This window comes from Papio anubis, chromosome 15 (assembly GCF_008728515.1).
Source record: "Papio anubis isolate 15944 chromosome 15, Panubis1.0, whole genome shotgun sequence".
In the NCBI taxonomy this organism is placed as follows: Eukaryota; Metazoa; Chordata; class Mammalia; order Primates; family Cercopithecidae; genus Papio; species Papio anubis.
In genome coordinates, this window is record NC_044990.1 from 3,740,839 (window position 1) to 3,759,511 (window position 18,673).

General features: G+C 39.1%; 1 protein-coding gene across 5 annotated transcripts in view; it reads right to left on the reverse strand.

Moving 5' to 3' along the window:
* MIPEP (mitochondrial intermediate peptidase) overlaps nt 1-18,673 on the reverse strand; it is a 213,321-nt gene that overhangs the window by 182,450 nt on the left and 12,198 nt on the right. For all 5 annotated transcript variants that reach the window (XR_004178620.1, XM_021929491.2, XM_003913672.5 and 2 more), the window contains exons 5-10: nt 16,186-16,249; nt 11,454-11,636; nt 10,733-10,889; nt 5,296-5,344; nt 3,444-3,504; nt 25-77 (exon numbers count right to left, since the gene is read on the reverse strand). Coding sequence is in view for 4 of the 5 variants with exons in the window: in XM_021929491.2 (XP_021785183.2) it covers nt 25-77; nt 3,444-3,504; nt 5,296-5,344; nt 10,733-10,889; nt 11,454-11,636; nt 16,186-16,249 (567 nt within the window). In the remaining variant the exon portion in view is untranslated. The remainder of the gene's footprint in view (nt 1-24; nt 78-3,443; nt 3,505-5,295; nt 5,345-10,732; nt 10,890-11,453; nt 11,637-16,185; nt 16,250-18,673) is intronic.

Here is an 18,673-nt window from a genome sequence, read left to right on the forward strand (position 1 = left end):
ATGGGTATTTCTTGAAAAACTTACCTTTCTGCACGAATCACACCACTGTAGTAGGGGGGGTCCCAAGGCATTACTTCCTACAACGGAATAATTCACTGTTAAGGAAAGCTACTGACTCTTTCTCAGTTTTTATCAGCAACGTGGCCAGTTTATAGAATGTAAACCAGCTACTGTTCATGTAAATCAGAGCAATTTTATAGAATCCCTTAAAAAACTGATAGCTTGGCAGAAAATACCTGGCTCCTTATTTTGACTTCCCTGTAATCAAAGGAGAGCAAGGTATAAATAAGACCTACGGAATCTGGGAAAAGGCAAAGAAATGTCATTCTAAAGTGGAATCTAACAAAAGTAAACATTAATGAATTATATTAGCCATAATGAAATTTTTCCCAAAATGTAACCCATGTATTAATCCATAAAACATACTGCAGGTAAGATGAGTGTACTAAAGGTAAGATTAAGGTTCTTTCTAAATCTAAGCAAGAAGCTTTGGGTAGGTATCAAAAATGAAAGCAACAATTTAAAGTGTAACCCAGGCAGAATTAACTCTAATCTTGGCAAAGAAAATATGTCATAAAGAAGTACTACAGTACTAGTTGCTTCTGATGACTGGTATATAATACTGAAAGAAGGGAAAGCTTGAATACTTGAATGAACTGTCCTCCTTCTAGGTCTCCAGGTGGACAAGAGAGTGGTTAAGAGACCAGGCTGTGAAGACAGACTGCCTGGGCTCAAGTTTCCAATCCATACCAGACCATAAACTGCATGACGACAGGGACTTTGTTTGTATCCCTCCCTATTACATTCCTGTACCCTGAACAGTGGGCACAGGGTAATCACTCAGTAAATACTTGTTGAAAGAATCAACAGTACCTCCCAAATAAGACTGCTGAATGTACTTAAACTATTAAGTAGAGTATCTGGCGTTGAGTAAGGGCTCAATAAATGTTAGCTGCTCTCCTCAGTACCATTATCCTTTAACATTTCAGTTTAGGCATAATCTCCTCCAATAACAAGGTGTTATTTCCCATATTCCACGGTAATACTTGTATCAAGGGATGTATGACAACCTAAGATACGTGTAGGCTTATTTTCTTTCTCCCCATGAGTGCCTGAAGGGCAGGGACTGTGTCCATGGAATCCTGGCCCCACAGTGTTCAGGTCTTGGCACACATTTTCTCTAACAGATGATTATCTACTATCTGCTAGATGCAGACAGAGTGCAGGCTGTAATGAGGCAAAGGCAAGAGGATGATAGCTTAGGCAGTAGAAAGGCAAGTGACTCAACAATCAGAGGACAGCATGTCATGTCCACATTGTGCCATGTAAAACACAGTCCACGAGAAGGGTATTTAAATCACAGCGGAAGGTTAGGAAATGTTCTCGAGAAGGCAAAGCCTGAATTGAGTTTTATGATAGGAGCAGTTAATTCAGATGAGAAAGGGGGAAAGGCATTCCTGTAGGTGGTGTTTGTAAATGACTGGAAGCTGCCAACCATGCCATATTCATGTGGCCAGTACGTAAATAGTAATTCAAATTAAAGAATCAAAGAAAGCAAAGCAAGGAAAGAAAGCAAAACGAAGTGAATAGAGATCACATGAGCATTGCAGTTATTAGGAGAGAGCAAAGAACACAGCCTCGGCTTGGAGGGGCAGCAGAAGATGAAGCTAGAAAAGCAGGCAAGGGCCAAATCATGAGGGCTTGGCGGGAGCAGCAGGGCAGTAGGAAGGGAAATCAGAGAATAACCGGGAGCTACTGAAGAATTATAAACAAGAGAGTGAGAAGATCAGATCTGCTTTTTAGACAAATCCCTCTGGTGGCAATTCCTTCATTTATTATTCATTCATAGTTCAAATAAGTGTTGACAACCAATTCTACTCCTAACACTGGGCTAAAACCATGGTTAAACTGTCTGAATCCAAGATGGCTTTGAGTAGAGCAAGAACAAAAGGCTAGAAACCAGTTTGGCATTCCCAGTTACCATCTGGGTGAGAATAATTATCCCAACCCAGGCTATGGCAATGGGTACAGGAGAAGACACAAGAGTTCACAGGACGGGAGAATCTGCAGGAACTAACAAATGATTAAGGGGGAGGGCAGTGTGCAGTGCCTGGAGATGCTTGTTGAAACACAGATTGTGGAGCTCGCCCCAGTTTTTGATTCAGTGGGTCTGAAGTGGGGCTCAAGAATTTGCATTTCTAACAAGTTTCCATGTGATACTACTGCTTCTGGTCCAGGAACCACACTTTGAGAACCACTGGTCTGGATTAAGTACAGGCCCTGATTAGAACAGCAGGGTGAATGGTGGCACCATTCACAAAAACAGGGACTTCATGAGGAGACTGGGCATTTCACAAATATCTGCAGAATAATCATATCCATAAGCTATATACATGTGTCTACAGATAACAGTTTAAAGTCATATTCACTTTTACTGAATTAGCTTTTGGCCACACATTTTATTTTTTATTTTTCTGTTTCTATAGTCACCAAACTAAATTCTTATCTATTATTTAGTCTCCCAAATGAGACTACCTACCAGGCCAAGGTGTGCAGATGACTAACACTAGTTACTTTGCTAGACACAGCTCCCTCCATAAATTAACAGACTGACATGCTACTCTACACATCACTGAGTTTAATGAGATTAATCTGTTTCCTACTGGCTATATCTGGGAAGCTAGTAAACAGTTTGTAAATCTGCAAGGCCCATTTCCCTAAATCTTCCTTATGACTATGGCTCTGGCAGCAGCAACTAAGTCAAGAACTAACAACAGCATTTGGAAAAGAATGGTGTAGACAACCCCGGCAATCCTGTAGTGCCCTAGAACCAAATGGGAATGAGTCCTAATATCTGGAATCTCGACACTTTTCAGGGTACTCCCCTAATCACCTGGGCAGCATTCTGGCCATAATAACACTTGTCTATACTGTTGGACCACATAAGGAAGATCATACAATCATATGATTGAAAACAACACTTAAGTGTTTTTAGAATGTGGTATACTTTGTCAGTCAAATATTGACCGACTCAACTAGGCATCATGAATTAGCAAACAAATAAGCAAATGAACTGCAATGTTAACACTGATGGTTAAAATGGCCACCTGCCAGATCAAGCCTCCACTGAGACACCTTAAAGTCTGCTTCAAACTGAGAAGCCAACATTCCACAGAATGAAAGCAGTCTTTGCATGAATATATACACATTGTGTTAGTGTATTTACACAAAATACATCAACTCCTCAACAAAAATGCTGTATGTACAGGCAACATCAGTTTGGGACATAAGAATCAAATATTTCAACATCTTTATTCACCAAAACTGAGGATCAGAAACAAGACTAAATGGACCTCTAGCCTATCACAAGAAAGTCCCTGAACCAAGAGATACGGATTTCAGCTGACAGACTGTCTATAATAAAAATATTCCAACATACTTACAGAATTTTGAGGATTCAGTTTCATTTTCATCTCTCGTATCATCTCAAAATCTTTTAGAGTTCTATAAAACAGGTTTATCATTACTTGTTAGGACAAAGTTTTAATAATTACATTACGGAAGGACTAGCTTGCTTATGTTACATTCCAATATTCATAAGAAGATTAGATATAATTAGTAGTGCACATGTAAATCATTATTAATCCAAATTTTACCTAAGTGTCATGAGAAATAACAACATATAAAGCAGCATATTCAATTTCTACCTTAAAAAGCAGCATGGTGGATATATGCCTCAAGAGTCCTAAAGCTTAGAAAAACTAGCAATGTCATTACAAATATGCAAAGCATTAATCAGCAAACTTTAAATCACTACTAAGTCACTACTTTTTGCTATACCTTTTTAAAGAGACTAAACAAATTAACTTTAGAAAGGAATTTTATCATTGGCTACATTTAAGATTTCTAGTCATTTTTCCCCTATAGAAAAACTCTAGCTGGTCAATAATTAAATAAGTATTTAATATTTGTAGAATATGACATGTATATTGGAATTAACTCCTAACTCCTATATATACCTGTAAAATTATGAAGCTATGCTTGCTCAAAAAATCTACAGCTATGTAGAGAAAGACTACTAACACTTAACTGAGTAAAGCAGCATAAATCCTCAATATGTGCATAATTAACCCTCTTTATTGTATCAAAGACACAGTGGTTCACCAGGATTATTAAAAGAAAATTTTAGAATTTATAAACATAATCCAAACTAGAGAGGAATGAGTTCCAAGGCATGAGTTTATAGTCCAAAACAGAAATGTGAGCCAAGATCCAATGTGTTGGTGTAGCCAAAAAAGGCAAACAAAATTTTAGACAGCATCACAAGAGAGCAAGAGGAAACACCATCCTTTTTTACAAACCATGACTGCTTCTTCCTAGAATCCTTAGTACCTAAAGGTGTGCTGCCTCTCAACTAAGTCCTGGAAGAGGGCCAGTGAAGGGCAAGTGCATGAGTGAAGGCACTGAGCAGGGGAGGGGCAGGGGAGGCGGGAATACAGGTTGAGCCTCCCTAATCTGAAAATCTGAAACTTTCTCAGCACTGACATGATGGGACAAGTGGAAAATTCCACATGTGATGTCGCGTGATGAGTTGCAGCCAGAACTTTGTTTCAGGCACAAAATTATTAAAAACACTGTATAAAATTATCTTCAGGCTATGTGTATAAGGTGTATATGAGACATAAATGAATTTCGTGTTTAGACTTGGGTCCCATCCCCAAGGTATTTCATTACATATATGCAAATATTCCAAATTTCCCCCCCAAAATGAAATCCAAAACATATGTGGTCCTAAGCATTTCAGATAAGGGACACTCAACGTATATGAAACAAACGGACACACCAAAGGCAGTAAAACACTGCAGCCTGAAATTACAAACGCTGAGACAGAACATTCTTAAAATACTACACAAAATCAAAAAGACACCACATCCACAAGCCTCCTGTATTTAGGCCAAAAGAAGAGAAATACTACTTTATGAACTTGTCATAAAATTCATGGCACAAGTTAAAATAGTTTCAAAAACATTTTGGTAAAGATTTTTAAAGTGCAAATGAAAGATGAATTTCTAAAAACAATTGTTTAATGAAAGGGGACAGTCTATGTTTTCAAGAATGGCACATGAAGGAAGACAACTATGGCCTTTCAAATTATGTCTCATAGTGAGACAGGTCTGGTCCAATATGCCAAAACTTATATTCTAGGTCACTTCCTAATTTTTTATAAATCAAGTCTTCTTTAAAATGACTAAATAACATATAACCAAAAAACTAAATAGTAGAATAAAAACTAACCTTTCAGAAAGTTTGTCAGATAGTTTCTCAAGGAACTGCATGACAGTCTCTAAAATGAAATCCAAAAGAAAATATCTTCAATTATGTGAAATAAAATGAACATATCTGTTAGAATTATTAGATGATGATCATAATCTATATACCACAATTCCCTTAAAGTGACGATTTTCAAAGGAAAGTAGAGCTACTAACATATACCAAATATATAGTAAATACTTCTAGGTGATGGTCTTTTAATCAGAAAAAAATTAAATTGGCATACTAATAATCCACAGCCTCAGATTATATCCCCAAATTAAAAGAGTTAATGGGACAGGCACAGTCGCTCACACCTGTAATCCCAGTACTTTGGGAGGCTGAGGGGGGTGGATCACCTGAGGTCAGGAGTTCAAGACCCGCATGGCCAACATGGTAAAACTCCGTCTCTACCAAAAATACAAAAATGAGCCAGGCGTGGTGGTGCACGCCTGTAGTCCCAGCTACATGGGAGGCTAAGGCAGGAGAAGAGCTTGAACCCAGGAGGTAGAGATTGTAGTGAGCCCAGATCGTGCCACTGTACTCCAGCCTGGGCAAGAGAGTGAGACTCCATCTCAAAAAAAAAACGAGTTAATTGGAAGCTAAAGAAAAAAGTCCCAAATTTCAAAGTGTTTCTATCCATTCCTATGTGTAAGAAAAAATGTTCTTAGACATGTCTGATGTTTTCAAAGTTTTAAAGAGATATCTAGACTCTGCTTTATTCATTAAAAATAGGCGCAGTATGGAAGTATGATGCACTGAAATAAATTTCTTAAAATCAATGTTTTTCTTGATAACAATTTTATTTTTATATACAACTGTAGAATAATCTATTCAGGATAAATATGAAAAAAAAAGCAAAATAAGAAAAATAAATTTTAACTTCCGATAGAATTTTTAAAGTACTTTTATTAAAATACTTCTGCTATAGTTGTCATAATCTACAAACCCATAAAGGCAGTGTAGTAGGATTATCACCGTTTCCCATAAGAAGAAATGTTTTATGAGTATTTTTTAATGTAGCACTTTTTATCACTGACTTATGTATACAGAGCTTTCATATGTATTTTAGCTCACGACAAACACTATGTTTATATTTTCCAGATAATCTTTTATACAGTTTTAAGTTTCTTGCCCTCTCTTCAGTTTAAGTTACCTCCTTTTCAGTGAAATAAAAGGCTAAGGAAATAATTAACGGTGGTTAACCTAAACCCAAACCATGAGGTTTCTTGCCACTGCCAATACTTAACAAGTCCTGTGTATACGAATTCTGAAAACACTGGCTCATGTGCCATATGAAACAACAATTGGAATTTTGGGGGAACAAAGACATTATTTAGTCAACAAGGAATCTCATTTTAGGATTATATTCCAGGTGCCATACCAAACTGTATTGAAATGAATCCCTCTGTATGCTTGCATACGTTTTATCTCTTAATAACCCTCTTTTAACATTCATCCATCTTATTCTTCCAGTCATTTTACATGTGAAGAATCTGCCTCAATTAATCTTTTTTTTGAGACAGAGTCTTGCTCTGTTGCCCAGGCTGGAGTGCAGAGGTGCCATCTTGGTTCACTGCAACCTCTGCCTCCCGGGGTTCAATCGATTCTCCTGCCTCAGCCTCCTAAGTAGCTGGGATTACAGGCACCCGCCACCGTGCCCAGCTAATTTTTGTATTTGTAGTAGAGACGGGGTTTCACCATGTTGGCCAGGCTGGTCTCAAACTCCTGACCTCAAGTGATCTGCCTGTCTCGGCCTCCCAAAATGCTGAGATTACAGGTGTGAGACACTGCCCCTGGCTTGCCTCAATTAGTGTCCCTAGAGAACTGTCATATTAAGACTGAGTTTGAAACCCCCTGAAAATCACTAAGTGCCTCACCGCAGTTACCTCCTCATTCACCGTCCACACGAATGCCCGCTTAGCCTCAGTCAGCCTTTCCTGTCTCCCTCTGCTCTGCGGAGGGCTCACCCTGACACTGCGCAGGACGGTTTCACTTCCCTCAGGGTGCCTTCAACAGCCACAGCCGCATCCGACAAACGCCCCGAGCTCTTACATCCCACAGCATTGTTTTGTCTGTACTACTCTATCAGCACGGAAAACGTGCCAACCTGTATTAACATTTATCTTTTTATATGCATATATCCGGCTCCTCAACTAGGCTTTAAATCCTCAAGGACCCAGGGCACATCTTACGTGATGATGTGCACAGCAGCCCCCTGCCAGTACATCAGCACACCAAGCACTTAGTGCACAAGGCTGACCTGCCAGTCACGGAATCTGGCGCTGGGTGCTGCAGGTCCAGTGAGCTCCACGCTGCTAGAGCCAGTGGTCATGCCCAGCCCTCCTCACATCTGACCTGGCCACAGCATGAGTCAGCTGATCTCTCCCTTCTCCTGTAGACAAACCTTCTGCGTGGCCTCCAGGACCACACGCTGTGATCACTTTCCACCTCCCTTACTGGCCGTTACATCTGGCAGCGTTAACTAGCAGTTCCTCACATGCCTGGCCTCTTAAACTTGAAGGCCCCAGAGCGCAGTCCTTGGACTTGTTCTTTAAGTTCACTCTCTTAGTGGTCTCAGAGTCTCATTTTAGAGGTTCAAACTTACATCTGAAGCTCAGAACTCCACACTATCTAACTGCCTACTCAACTTGGCCACGTGAACCTCATTTGGTGTCTCCAACTTAACTTGAACCGAACCAAGTTCCCGGTCCTCCTAATCTTAGTTAACAGTAGTAACTCACTCTTTCGAGTTGCTTAGGTCAAAAATGTTGGCTCCCTCTTCCAAATACCATGTACCCAGAATCTGATCACATCTTACCACCTCCTCTGCTACTACCTGGTCAAGATGCCAACATTTCTCATCATAGTTACTGCAAAACAGCATCTAAACAGGCCGTCTTCCACCCTGGCCCTGCTGCAGTCTTCTCTCAGGAGCAGCAGCACTGACTCTCACCATGAGCACTGGAGTCACATCTCTCACTCCTCTGCCCCAACCCGCACAGCGACCTGTGGCACTCGCGTCGTCTCTACTTAATGCTGCCCCTTGTCAGCCCGTTCCCACCTCTGGCCACCCTCCTTGCACACACTGCGCTTCAGCCACTCCACCCTCCTCAAACGTGGCAGGCATTTTTCTGCCTCAAGACCTTAGCACTTGCCCGTGACTCTGTGCGAAACCTTCCTGCCCCCGAGAGCCACAGCCTCACGCCTGTGCCTGTCAAGAGCGTGCTCACACGCCACGTTCTCAGTGAGCCCTCCGACAACACTCTCTAAAACTCCAGCACCAGCCTACAAGCCCACATTCCTTATCCCCTTCCCTGTTCCGTTTCTCCACAGCTTGTATTAACTAATAACACACCACATACTTTATCTACTCATTTCATTCTTAACTGTCTTCCCTTGCTCACAAGAATGTAAACGGCATAATGATAGGAATTTTGTTCTGCTTTATACACCATGACCGAGAACAGTATCTGACATATAGTGGGCAATGAGTAAATATCTGCTGAATTAATAAACACAAATGGGATGTAGATGATATCAAACATAGGGCATTAGGTCTCAAGCAGCCTATGGAAAACCATAAATGTAGAATATGTGTTTAGGCTTCAGTTCTGCCACATTTTAGCAATATAACCTAACCTTAGATTCCTTATCTGTGACATGAACACAAATACCTACTTCACAAAGCTGCAGAGGAAGGAAATGAGATAACAACAGAGTAAGCACTGAATGATATTCTAATACTATTATTTTATATAAATATAAAATAAAAATATGGTACTATTATAAGCAAACTGTTGACAACAGCGACTACAGAAAAACATACTTTCCACCAAACTGATACTTACAAAAAAAGAAAAGACATACACTAAAAACACACATTTAATACATAACATACATATTATATCTGTTTAGGAGCTTCGATTATATGAACCAAATTATAAGTGTTTTAAGGGTTTAGGGACAAAGCAGTCCAAGGAAAGTGAAAAAGTTTAACAAACTTCATGAAAGAGGAGTTTTGAGCTGAGCACTAAAAAAACGGGGTAAGATTTTAACAGGTAGACTAGGAAAAAAAGCTGCTCTCTGTAGGAGAGTGACATGAGCAAGGGAACCCAGGCCGCGATGAGTGACACACGCCTGTGGCTTAACCGAGAGCCTTGACAAGTCAAGGGAAACAGCTGTTTATGAAAGAGTAGGAAGCAAGATGGAGTGCATTTAGAGAACTCTGGAGAAGAGAAGAACATGCTAGGGTGAGAAGGGATAAGCACAGAAGGAATCAAGATAAGCGAGGATTCAGGATGTGATCTGCCCCTAGTGTCCCCTCTGTCCGTGAGTGGAATGTCTAACCAGATATACAACTAGAACCCCAGGGGGCCCACCACACTGCCTCCTCCTCCCCTCATCCTCACTAAGTCTTGCAACTTCACTGCCAAGACCTTAAGTCTCACGCAGCTCCACTATCATGGCCACCCTACTCCTGACTCACCACCTAAATTAAAACTGTAAGTTAATAAATGCTTTTGAAAAAACGTATTATGTACATTTATATTATTGTGTAACATTTTCTCTTAGACATTATGAATCATAAGGAACTCAACATAGCACAAGGCAGTTTATGACAAACCCAACGACACGCTTCCGTAACACCTCACCCCGCACAAACCTTCCTAAGCAGGACTCTTCCCTCTGAAAAGCAGGCCTATCTGACTGTGTGTTTTTTACATGACCTAACCTATAATTAATCTCAACCTCAGTAAAATACTGATCTTTCATTCTCTCACCCTAATTCTAACCAATCTGGTCAAATGGAGCACAGAAACTAATTGAGTTAAAATGAAAACAATTTAGACTAACATCAAAATGAAAATTTAGGTTATGATTTTACTCTCAACATTCACATAAAATAAAGTTCTTTGGTTGGACAGAATAGATGCCAAATTATTTGCTCTATTTAAAAATGGTTCCTATAAAAATACATAGAAAATCTCTATAAATGGTTCTCTGCATGTATTAAAAATAGAACACTAGGCCGGGCGCGGTGGCTCAAGCCTGTAATCCCAGCACTTTGGGAGGCCGAGACGGGTGGATCACGAGGTCAGGAGATTCGAGACCATCCTGGCTAACACAGTGAAACCCCATCTCTACTAAAAAAAACAAAAAACTAGCCGGGCGAAGTTGGATGATGCCTGTAGTCCCAGCTACTTAGAGGCTGAGGCAGGAGAATGGCGTAAAACCTGAGGCAGTGAGCTGAGATCCCCGCCATTGCACCTGCAGCCTGGGTGACAGAGCGAGACTCCATCTAAAAAAAAAAAAAAAAAAAAAAAAATAGAACACTAATTTACAGCTGTTATTTTAAAACTGTGCTCGGTTTCCATAAAACTTATATTTTGGCTCTGGAATGTTGGATAAACAGGCTTACCTGGATTTTTAGCTATCGTTCCTTGGAGAGCCCTGTGGGAAAACGTGGAATACCCCACCAGCTTTGCCAGAAGGTCTCGACTGCTGAGCAATTCTTCTAAACATTTCAACTGACCAGCGTTGGGATACAGAAAAATTTTATAAGCAGCTTCTCGCACCTACATTTAAAAAGTAAATGGTGAAGGCTATAAATACCACGACACAGTCCTATGCGACAATAACACAGGCTCCTGCTCACCACTTTATCTGCAGATGATCACTGCTTTCAAGATAAAGCAATGGTCTAAACAAGGCGATAAAGCTTCCAGAGTCATACAATAGCATGGGATGCAACAGCATACGTGACTGCAGCTCTAGGGCACTGTTCTGAGGTACGGCCGGACAAACCTCTACCCAGTGCATGGATCTCTATGCTATACAGCGTCTTAACCAGGAGAAGTAAGGCTGCATGAATGTAAAAGTCTCTGTAGTCTAGAATGTCAGTCAATGCTGCTATTAATCATACTTTAAAAATAAGAAGTCTTGTATGAAATATAAGTAATTAAATCAGTTTCATTCTTTTAAGTGTTTATGGCATTAATAATTCCACAAGTTAAATTTTTAGGGCTTAGTAATGCTAAAAAGTTTTTAAGGATACTGTTATATTATCACTGAATTTTGGGTTAAAACAGTAGCAACACACAGATGGGACCTAAACAACAAAGAGAATGAAACATACATACCAAGTCATCTGGTGCCTCTGCGTGGAGACCATCAATGATGATATGATCCCCAGCAGACGTAAAGTTATGACGAATGTGTTCTGGTAAGAGATGCTTCTCAATCTTGTTGGGAAAATTGGTTCCCATAAGAAATGTACTACTCAAATCCAAGATTTTAACATTGAGGTCCACTGCTCTTTTACGCTGTATGCAGGAGGAGTAAAAGTTATTTCAAGGCATTTTGAATTAATATTTCACAATTTAATAAGCAAAATATAAAGATGTCAAATCAACATATACATTGTTATCATTTAATAAAATACTAAATATGTTAGTAAAATGAATATATTACTATATTTTATAAATAATATATTAATTTTACTTTTAACAGATATTTAATATTCTAACGAAAAGATCATACTATGGTTTTGATGTTTCTATACTTTTAAGGTTTACATAACTTCTAGTTCTATTTTATGTCTAGGTTACATAACGAATTGTTGAAACTAACAACATTAAAAATCACATGCCAGGTGCAGTGACTCACGCCTGTAATCCCAGCACTTTGGGAGGCCGAGGAGGGCAGATCACTTGAGGTCAGGGGTTGGAGACCAGTCTGGCCAACATAGTGAAATCCCATCTCTACTAAAAATATAAAAATTAGCTGGGCGTGGTGATGCGTGCCTGTAATCTCAGCTACTTGGGAGACTGAGGCACGAGAATCGCTTGAACCCAGGAAGCAGAGGTTGCAATGAGTCGAGATCGCACCACTGTACTCCAGCCTGTGAGACAGAGGGAGACTCTGTCTCGAAAAAAATACAGTTCTTTGCAAAAGTGTGGTGAGCCTCCAGAAGTGGGGAAGCACATTTTAAGAGTTCTGATTTTGGCCGGGGGTGGTAGCACGCACCTGCAGTCCCAGCCCTTTGTGGGGCTGAGGCAGCAGGACCACTTGAGCCCAGGAGGTAAGGCTTCCGTGAGCTACGATCACACCACTACAGCCTGGGCAACAAAGTGAGACCCTGTCTCGGGAGGGAAAAAAGTTCTGATTTTGCATGTGCTTGAGCTGCTACAGAATGATACGGTTAAGTCCAAGAAGTAGACCGGAGCCCCAGGGCATGGTCCTGTCGTCCTGTCTTCTACTCTGTGTCCCTGTCATGTGGCACACGGTCCTCGTTCCTGCCAGGCCCTCAAATGGTCAGTGATGAGGACGTGGATGGTGCCGGCACATTCGCCTAGCTTTAACCTTTGTAACACACAATCACCTGAGAAAACGTGTATTAGCAAAGGGGTTGCCATAAATGCTTTAAGATGAAATATAAACTAGAATCCACATAATAGTCAGGTTGACTGGAGAAGGGCTGAACTATCAGTTACTGGTTGCTAAAAAACTAGACAGGCTCTGCACTGGGCTCATGTTGGGCTTCGGGTGAAAGTGTATACAAATCTTTCTGGGAGGGGAGACAGCAATTAACAGGTTCTAAACTGTTCTGTGTTCTAAAAAATGATTAAGCCACAATACTAACATACTCTTTAAAGATAAACATAGATGATGTAGAGGTATGCTTGATAAGACGCTGAAAAAATTGACTATATATCAATATCCCCAGAATTTCAATATAGAAAATTCAAATTTCATGGAAAAAAGTTTTCGGAGACTCCCATTTCTTTACAGTCCAGATTTCTCTTTGCTCAATTTGTTTCTGATATGGCCATTTATCACCACCTAATGGTAACAAGTAGAATAACAAAAAAGATGAACGAGATTTTGAAATCACATTACAGTTCCAAAATTTTCTTCAAAACTTTTACTTTGAAAAAAAAAAGTGATAAAATTAACTACTTTGAAGATTTTATCAACTGATAAAATCTCTGGAAAAATCAAAACTGAGTTCACGCCAACTTCAATGAGCTGTCAGGCATATCACTTCATCATTCTGTGGTAACAATGAAATGTACAATAATCTGAACTCTTCAAAAATTCTGTGAAATTTGTGTTATTAAATAATGTTAAAAATAAACATTTCTATTAATTTTAAACTTATATTTGTATGAGACCTTAAAAATTAGGGTTGGGTGTGGTGGCTCACGCCTATAATCCCAGCACTTTGGGAGGCTGAGGTGGGTGGATCACCTGAGGTTGGGAGTTTGAGACCAGCCTGACCAACATGGAGAAACCCCGTCTCTAATAAAAATACAAAATTAGCTCGGCATGGTGGCACGTGCCTGTAATCCCAGCTACTCAGGAGGCTGAGGCAGAAGAATCACTTGAACCCGGGAGGTGGAGGTTGCAGTGAGCCAAGATTGCCCAATTGCATTCCAGCCTGGGCAACAAGAGTGAAACTCTGTCTCAAAAAAAAATTAATTAATTAATTAATTAAATAAGAAACCAACTGGAAAGAATATAGGCTTTGACGATTTATAGATTTTGTTGGTGGGTTTATTTCACAGTCTCTCTTTTGAAAAATGGAACATGTCTACTTTATATTCTGTCCTAGTGGAGCACCTTTGAGAACAGACATGGCAGTTACAAGGGAAACACTGCGCAGGTTTACTTTACTTGCATATTCAATATTGATGGGTTCCCCAGGGAGCTGCTCACTGGGAAAAAGGAGCTACACTGTGATAGTATGTTAGATAAAAGCGGCAATGTCTATGCTGGTGAAGTTGAACCTATATTATTTGTCAGCAAAGTTTCAAAAGCATCCTTCATGAGGATACATAAAAACTAAAACTATTCACCTGGATTCTCGACTAGCAACCCTCCTTCTGAAGATATCAAACTTGATGATAGCTAGCATTATTATGATTTGTCATACGTTCACTCAATACTTTTATTGAGTCCAAAACTAATATGCATTAAAAAAACATGATCCATGTTCTCGATCCTTTGTAAGCCTAGAATTTAGATAAGCAACACAACAATAACAGCAGCAGCATCAGCAAGAGGTAAAAAAGAATGCCACATGAGTGAAATAAGTAAAGTGCATTCAGATGAATACAAAATGCCACCTGGGGGACGGATAAAAGCTTCACAGACAATGTGGCGTGAGGACGAAGCCTTCATGGGGATTTCGGCCAGGGAAACCTGGTGAGCAGGCTTAGGAGGACTGCGCACCACACACCGGGGAGGACACTGTGTATGAGGGGCTGACAGCCGGAGCACAGCCACGAGTGTGAGCTCTCTGTTACACGTTAACTTCGCTAGTTCACTAGACTATGGGAAGTCCACAGGACGATTCTGGGCAGGAAAGTAACAAATCAATGCTTTACGAAAACTAATCCAATGTTCACAGACAGGGAAGACTGACCAGCAGGATGGTGACATGCTGGCCATGCAGGCTCTGGAGTCTGTCTGGCTTACAAAATAACCTCCCACAACCTCTACAGCTTTGGTTTCTTCATCTAAAAAAGCCAGAAGTAATAGTAGCACCAAGCTCAAAGTTGTTGTGAAGATTTGATGAGAAACATATGATTTAAAATAGCAAGTGCTCAGTTGATGTTAAATATAATGACTGTTAGGAAGACAGAGGCCTTAAGAACAGCCCAGGTGTTATGATTTGCTTTTAGGATGCAGACAGATGCAGGACCGTAGGAACAATGCAAAGACTTGGTGAGAAGATATGAGAATATTAGGAAGGAAAAGAATACAACTCACTCCAAAATTTTATTTTACAGAGAAGTATTAATGAAGAACTGATTTGGAAGGGGGCAAATGTGGTCACTTTATGCAATTTGAGTTTACAGTGGAGCCCATAAGCCTCACGGGCCGCTGGGAAGGCACGTCCTGGCTCAGGGTCAGACCAGAATCACACGCTGAGCCTTTAACACCACACAGACACATCAGATGTGTGAGGGTTCCAGCATTACTCAAACTCGGCACCTATCAACATGGTAACATCTACTGTATGTGATACATATTCCCAAGGCCCTACCTTCTACTTTCAACATATTCTGATAACTTAATCTCTTCATAGGTAAGTGGTTTAATTCTACCATATTTACTAGGAAAAATGTATTACTGTTTAAAACAAATAAACAAAAAGTCATAATAGTCTAGACTGCAGGGGAGTTGGGGAGACTGGGGGGCAGGCTGAACTTCCAATGGTGTCAAGTCTCTCCTGTTCTTCCAACTCTGAATTTAAAACTGAAATGAGGCACTTGGTTTCTCAGGAAGTTATGCGCTAGAAAGAACACTGGCCAGTGTTAGAAATTTTAAGAACTAACATTGGCCGTTTGTGAGTTAGGATGGCAACTTGAACAAATCACTTTGTCTTGTTTCCACATCTGTAAAATGAAGGGGCTGGACTAGGTAGAAGGCCCTCCATCCCAGTGTAAACACTGTGTAATCTATGCTTGCTGCATCTGTCAAACACACATATAATATAAATCAATACACTTACGTAAGGTCTTAATGATATTCTCTGTACTACCCATCTTCAATGACATCAGCTTTCCCATTCACTTGGCAGTCTTTCCTGATATTGCCTATCTCATCCTAATTTCATGATACCTAAAACACTCCACTTGGCTCAAGTCTTTCTTAATTCTGAATTATCATGGTGCGATAGGCCAACTTCCAGAGAGAGGGCTACATTCAAATACAATCTATAGAAGAATTTCATAACAGATAAAAAGACCTGCACATGTTTGCAGTATGCAAATTCAAGCAATATATACAAGGACTGTAGCACTAATGATATCAGCTAAATGTTAGTAAAACAGGAAGAGTCAAAAAAACAGAGAAAAGATGTACCTTTTCTTTGTCTAGATGGATTCCACTAATTTCAAAATCAAACATAAACAGTTCAGCCACTCGCCTATAAATGAAATGAGCCCCAGGTTATAACAGGTAATAAAAATTACTAACAAAAAAAATTGTGGTTTTTTGTTAAATAAATCAGTCTTTTTGAGCCTCACTGCCAAAAGTTTTTTCAAAACACACACACACACACACACACACACACTTTGTTTTAAACAAGGATCTTAATATCCTCAGAAGTCAGGCAAAACATCCATCTGACTGACGATTACGATTGGCTCGTCATGTAAGAGCTTATTCCTTTATTCAGAGAGAACAAACCTGTGAAAGCCACCATAATAATTACTTATTTATTTCAACTCGATCCAAATCCTAATAATTAAAAACATAAAACAGGTTTTATATTTGGACAATTTTTCAAAGGCCCTCTGCGTGAGATTTTCAGTTTTTCTTCCAGCTAGTAGCAGCTATTTAGAATATTAAATCCTTTGATGCTGTGCTGGACGCTGACTTTCTTGGCTAATGAGAATTGTTTTCTTTCTTTTTACTCCTGCTTCATGCTTGGAACCAATTTCAAGTGTAACACCTTTTTTTTTTTTTTTTTGGTCAACGGTATTTAAAAAAAAAAAACCAACAACATTGAATGGAAATAATCAAATATTTGATCTACTCTTTTGGCTTTCCTTGAGTTTTCAAAATAGATATATTTACCTTCCTGATTATTACGTCAAATATACCTTGAATGGAAATTTATAGTGTATGTTTATCATATTACACAATACAGGTCTATTATGTGACAAAACTGTATTGCAGAAACATATGAAACATTTAAAATCACTAATCCTATCAAAGATAATGACTATTAAAATTCTTGTATTTCCTTTCAATCTAGTTTTAATGTTATATATATATATAAAATATATATTTAGAATAATTTAGAATTTAGAATAATTAAGGCCCAACTGTATACATTTATACTTGCTTTCTCTTGTAAAATTATATCACAAACATTGAACAGTTCTCCATGTCTTTAAACGTTCTTCACTTCAAAAAGTTGGCTTTTGATGCTTGTTTTGTATTGTCATAGAGAATGCAAATGTTTTTATTTTCCCACTCCCATGAACCACAATATAATAAAAATCTTTGTTCCATTTTTTAATCCTTGTTTGTTTCCTTAGGATAAATTCCGAGAAATTAATCAAAAACTATGCACATTGACATATATTACCAAATGCTCCTCCATAGAGACTTATCAACTTACACGTAACTAGAGGACCCATCATCCCAAACCAGAAGTGCTATTCTTATTCTGTCTCAACTTTGTCAGCCAGCAGCTTCATTCTACTTTCTACTTAATGGTGGTGGGTCTCATGCCAGGTACAGAGCAAAGCACTTTATACAAATGATTTTCCTTACATCTCATATGATTCTTAGGAAGTACTTTTTATTTCCTTTTTACAAAGGAGAAAACTAGGGCTTAGCGAGCTCTGAAGCCAAAGTCCAACCCCGCAGTTCCATTCTGGAGATGCACTTCCACCCACTTCACATTTGTTGCCACTGTTACACCTGTGGCACACTACTATCAAGTTTAGGGCCATCTGTCGCTATTCCTTATTTTGTGAAATGAGAGTTTCACAAAGAGAATCTTTTGCCCATTTTTCTATAAGGGGGTTTTCTTTCCTCTTTTTTTAAGGTAATTTGAAAGTTCTCTTAACATAGTTAATATATTAACCCTTTGTCATATAAGAACCATTTTTTCACATTCTTGTGTTCTGACTTTGAATGTGGAAGTGTTTTGCCATACCAAAGTTTGCAATGTTTATATAATAAAAATCAACGAATCTTTCTGCGGTATGAGTTTGTATCATGCCAAGAAAGACCTTCCACATCCCAAGATTACCACTAGTTTTATAATTTCTTTTAAAAATATTTACATCTTTAATCAGTCTACTTTTTTTACCCTAAATGGTTATCCACTGGTCTAACATCATTTCCTGAAAACCAAGTCTTTCCCTACTGATGTGAAATGACACTTTTAGCACGTACCAAATAGTCTTACCGTGTGTGTGTGTGTGTGTGTGTGTGTGTGTGTGTGTGTGTATATATCTGTCTGTGTCTAAATTTCCTCTATTCTTCCATTGATCTCATTGACTATTCAGGCATTTTTAAGTATAATGCTGTTTAAATACAGCATTTTTATATGTTCTACTGTCTGGTATAAGTCCCTTTTTAGTACTTTTCCTTATAAGAGTTTTCCTGCCTATTCTGGCATATTTATTCTCTATGACTTCAAAATCATTTTAAGTAACAATAAAAAAATTCTTTATTAATTAGATAGCGTTAAACTTACAGTAATAAACACTACTGAGCTTTCTTCTTCCTTAAGAATACAGCATGTTTCTCCATTTCGGTCGCTTGCATGCTTCTCAGGTGTTGTGTGTGTCGCAGTTCCTCTACCTTCCTAAGTTCATTCCAACATGTG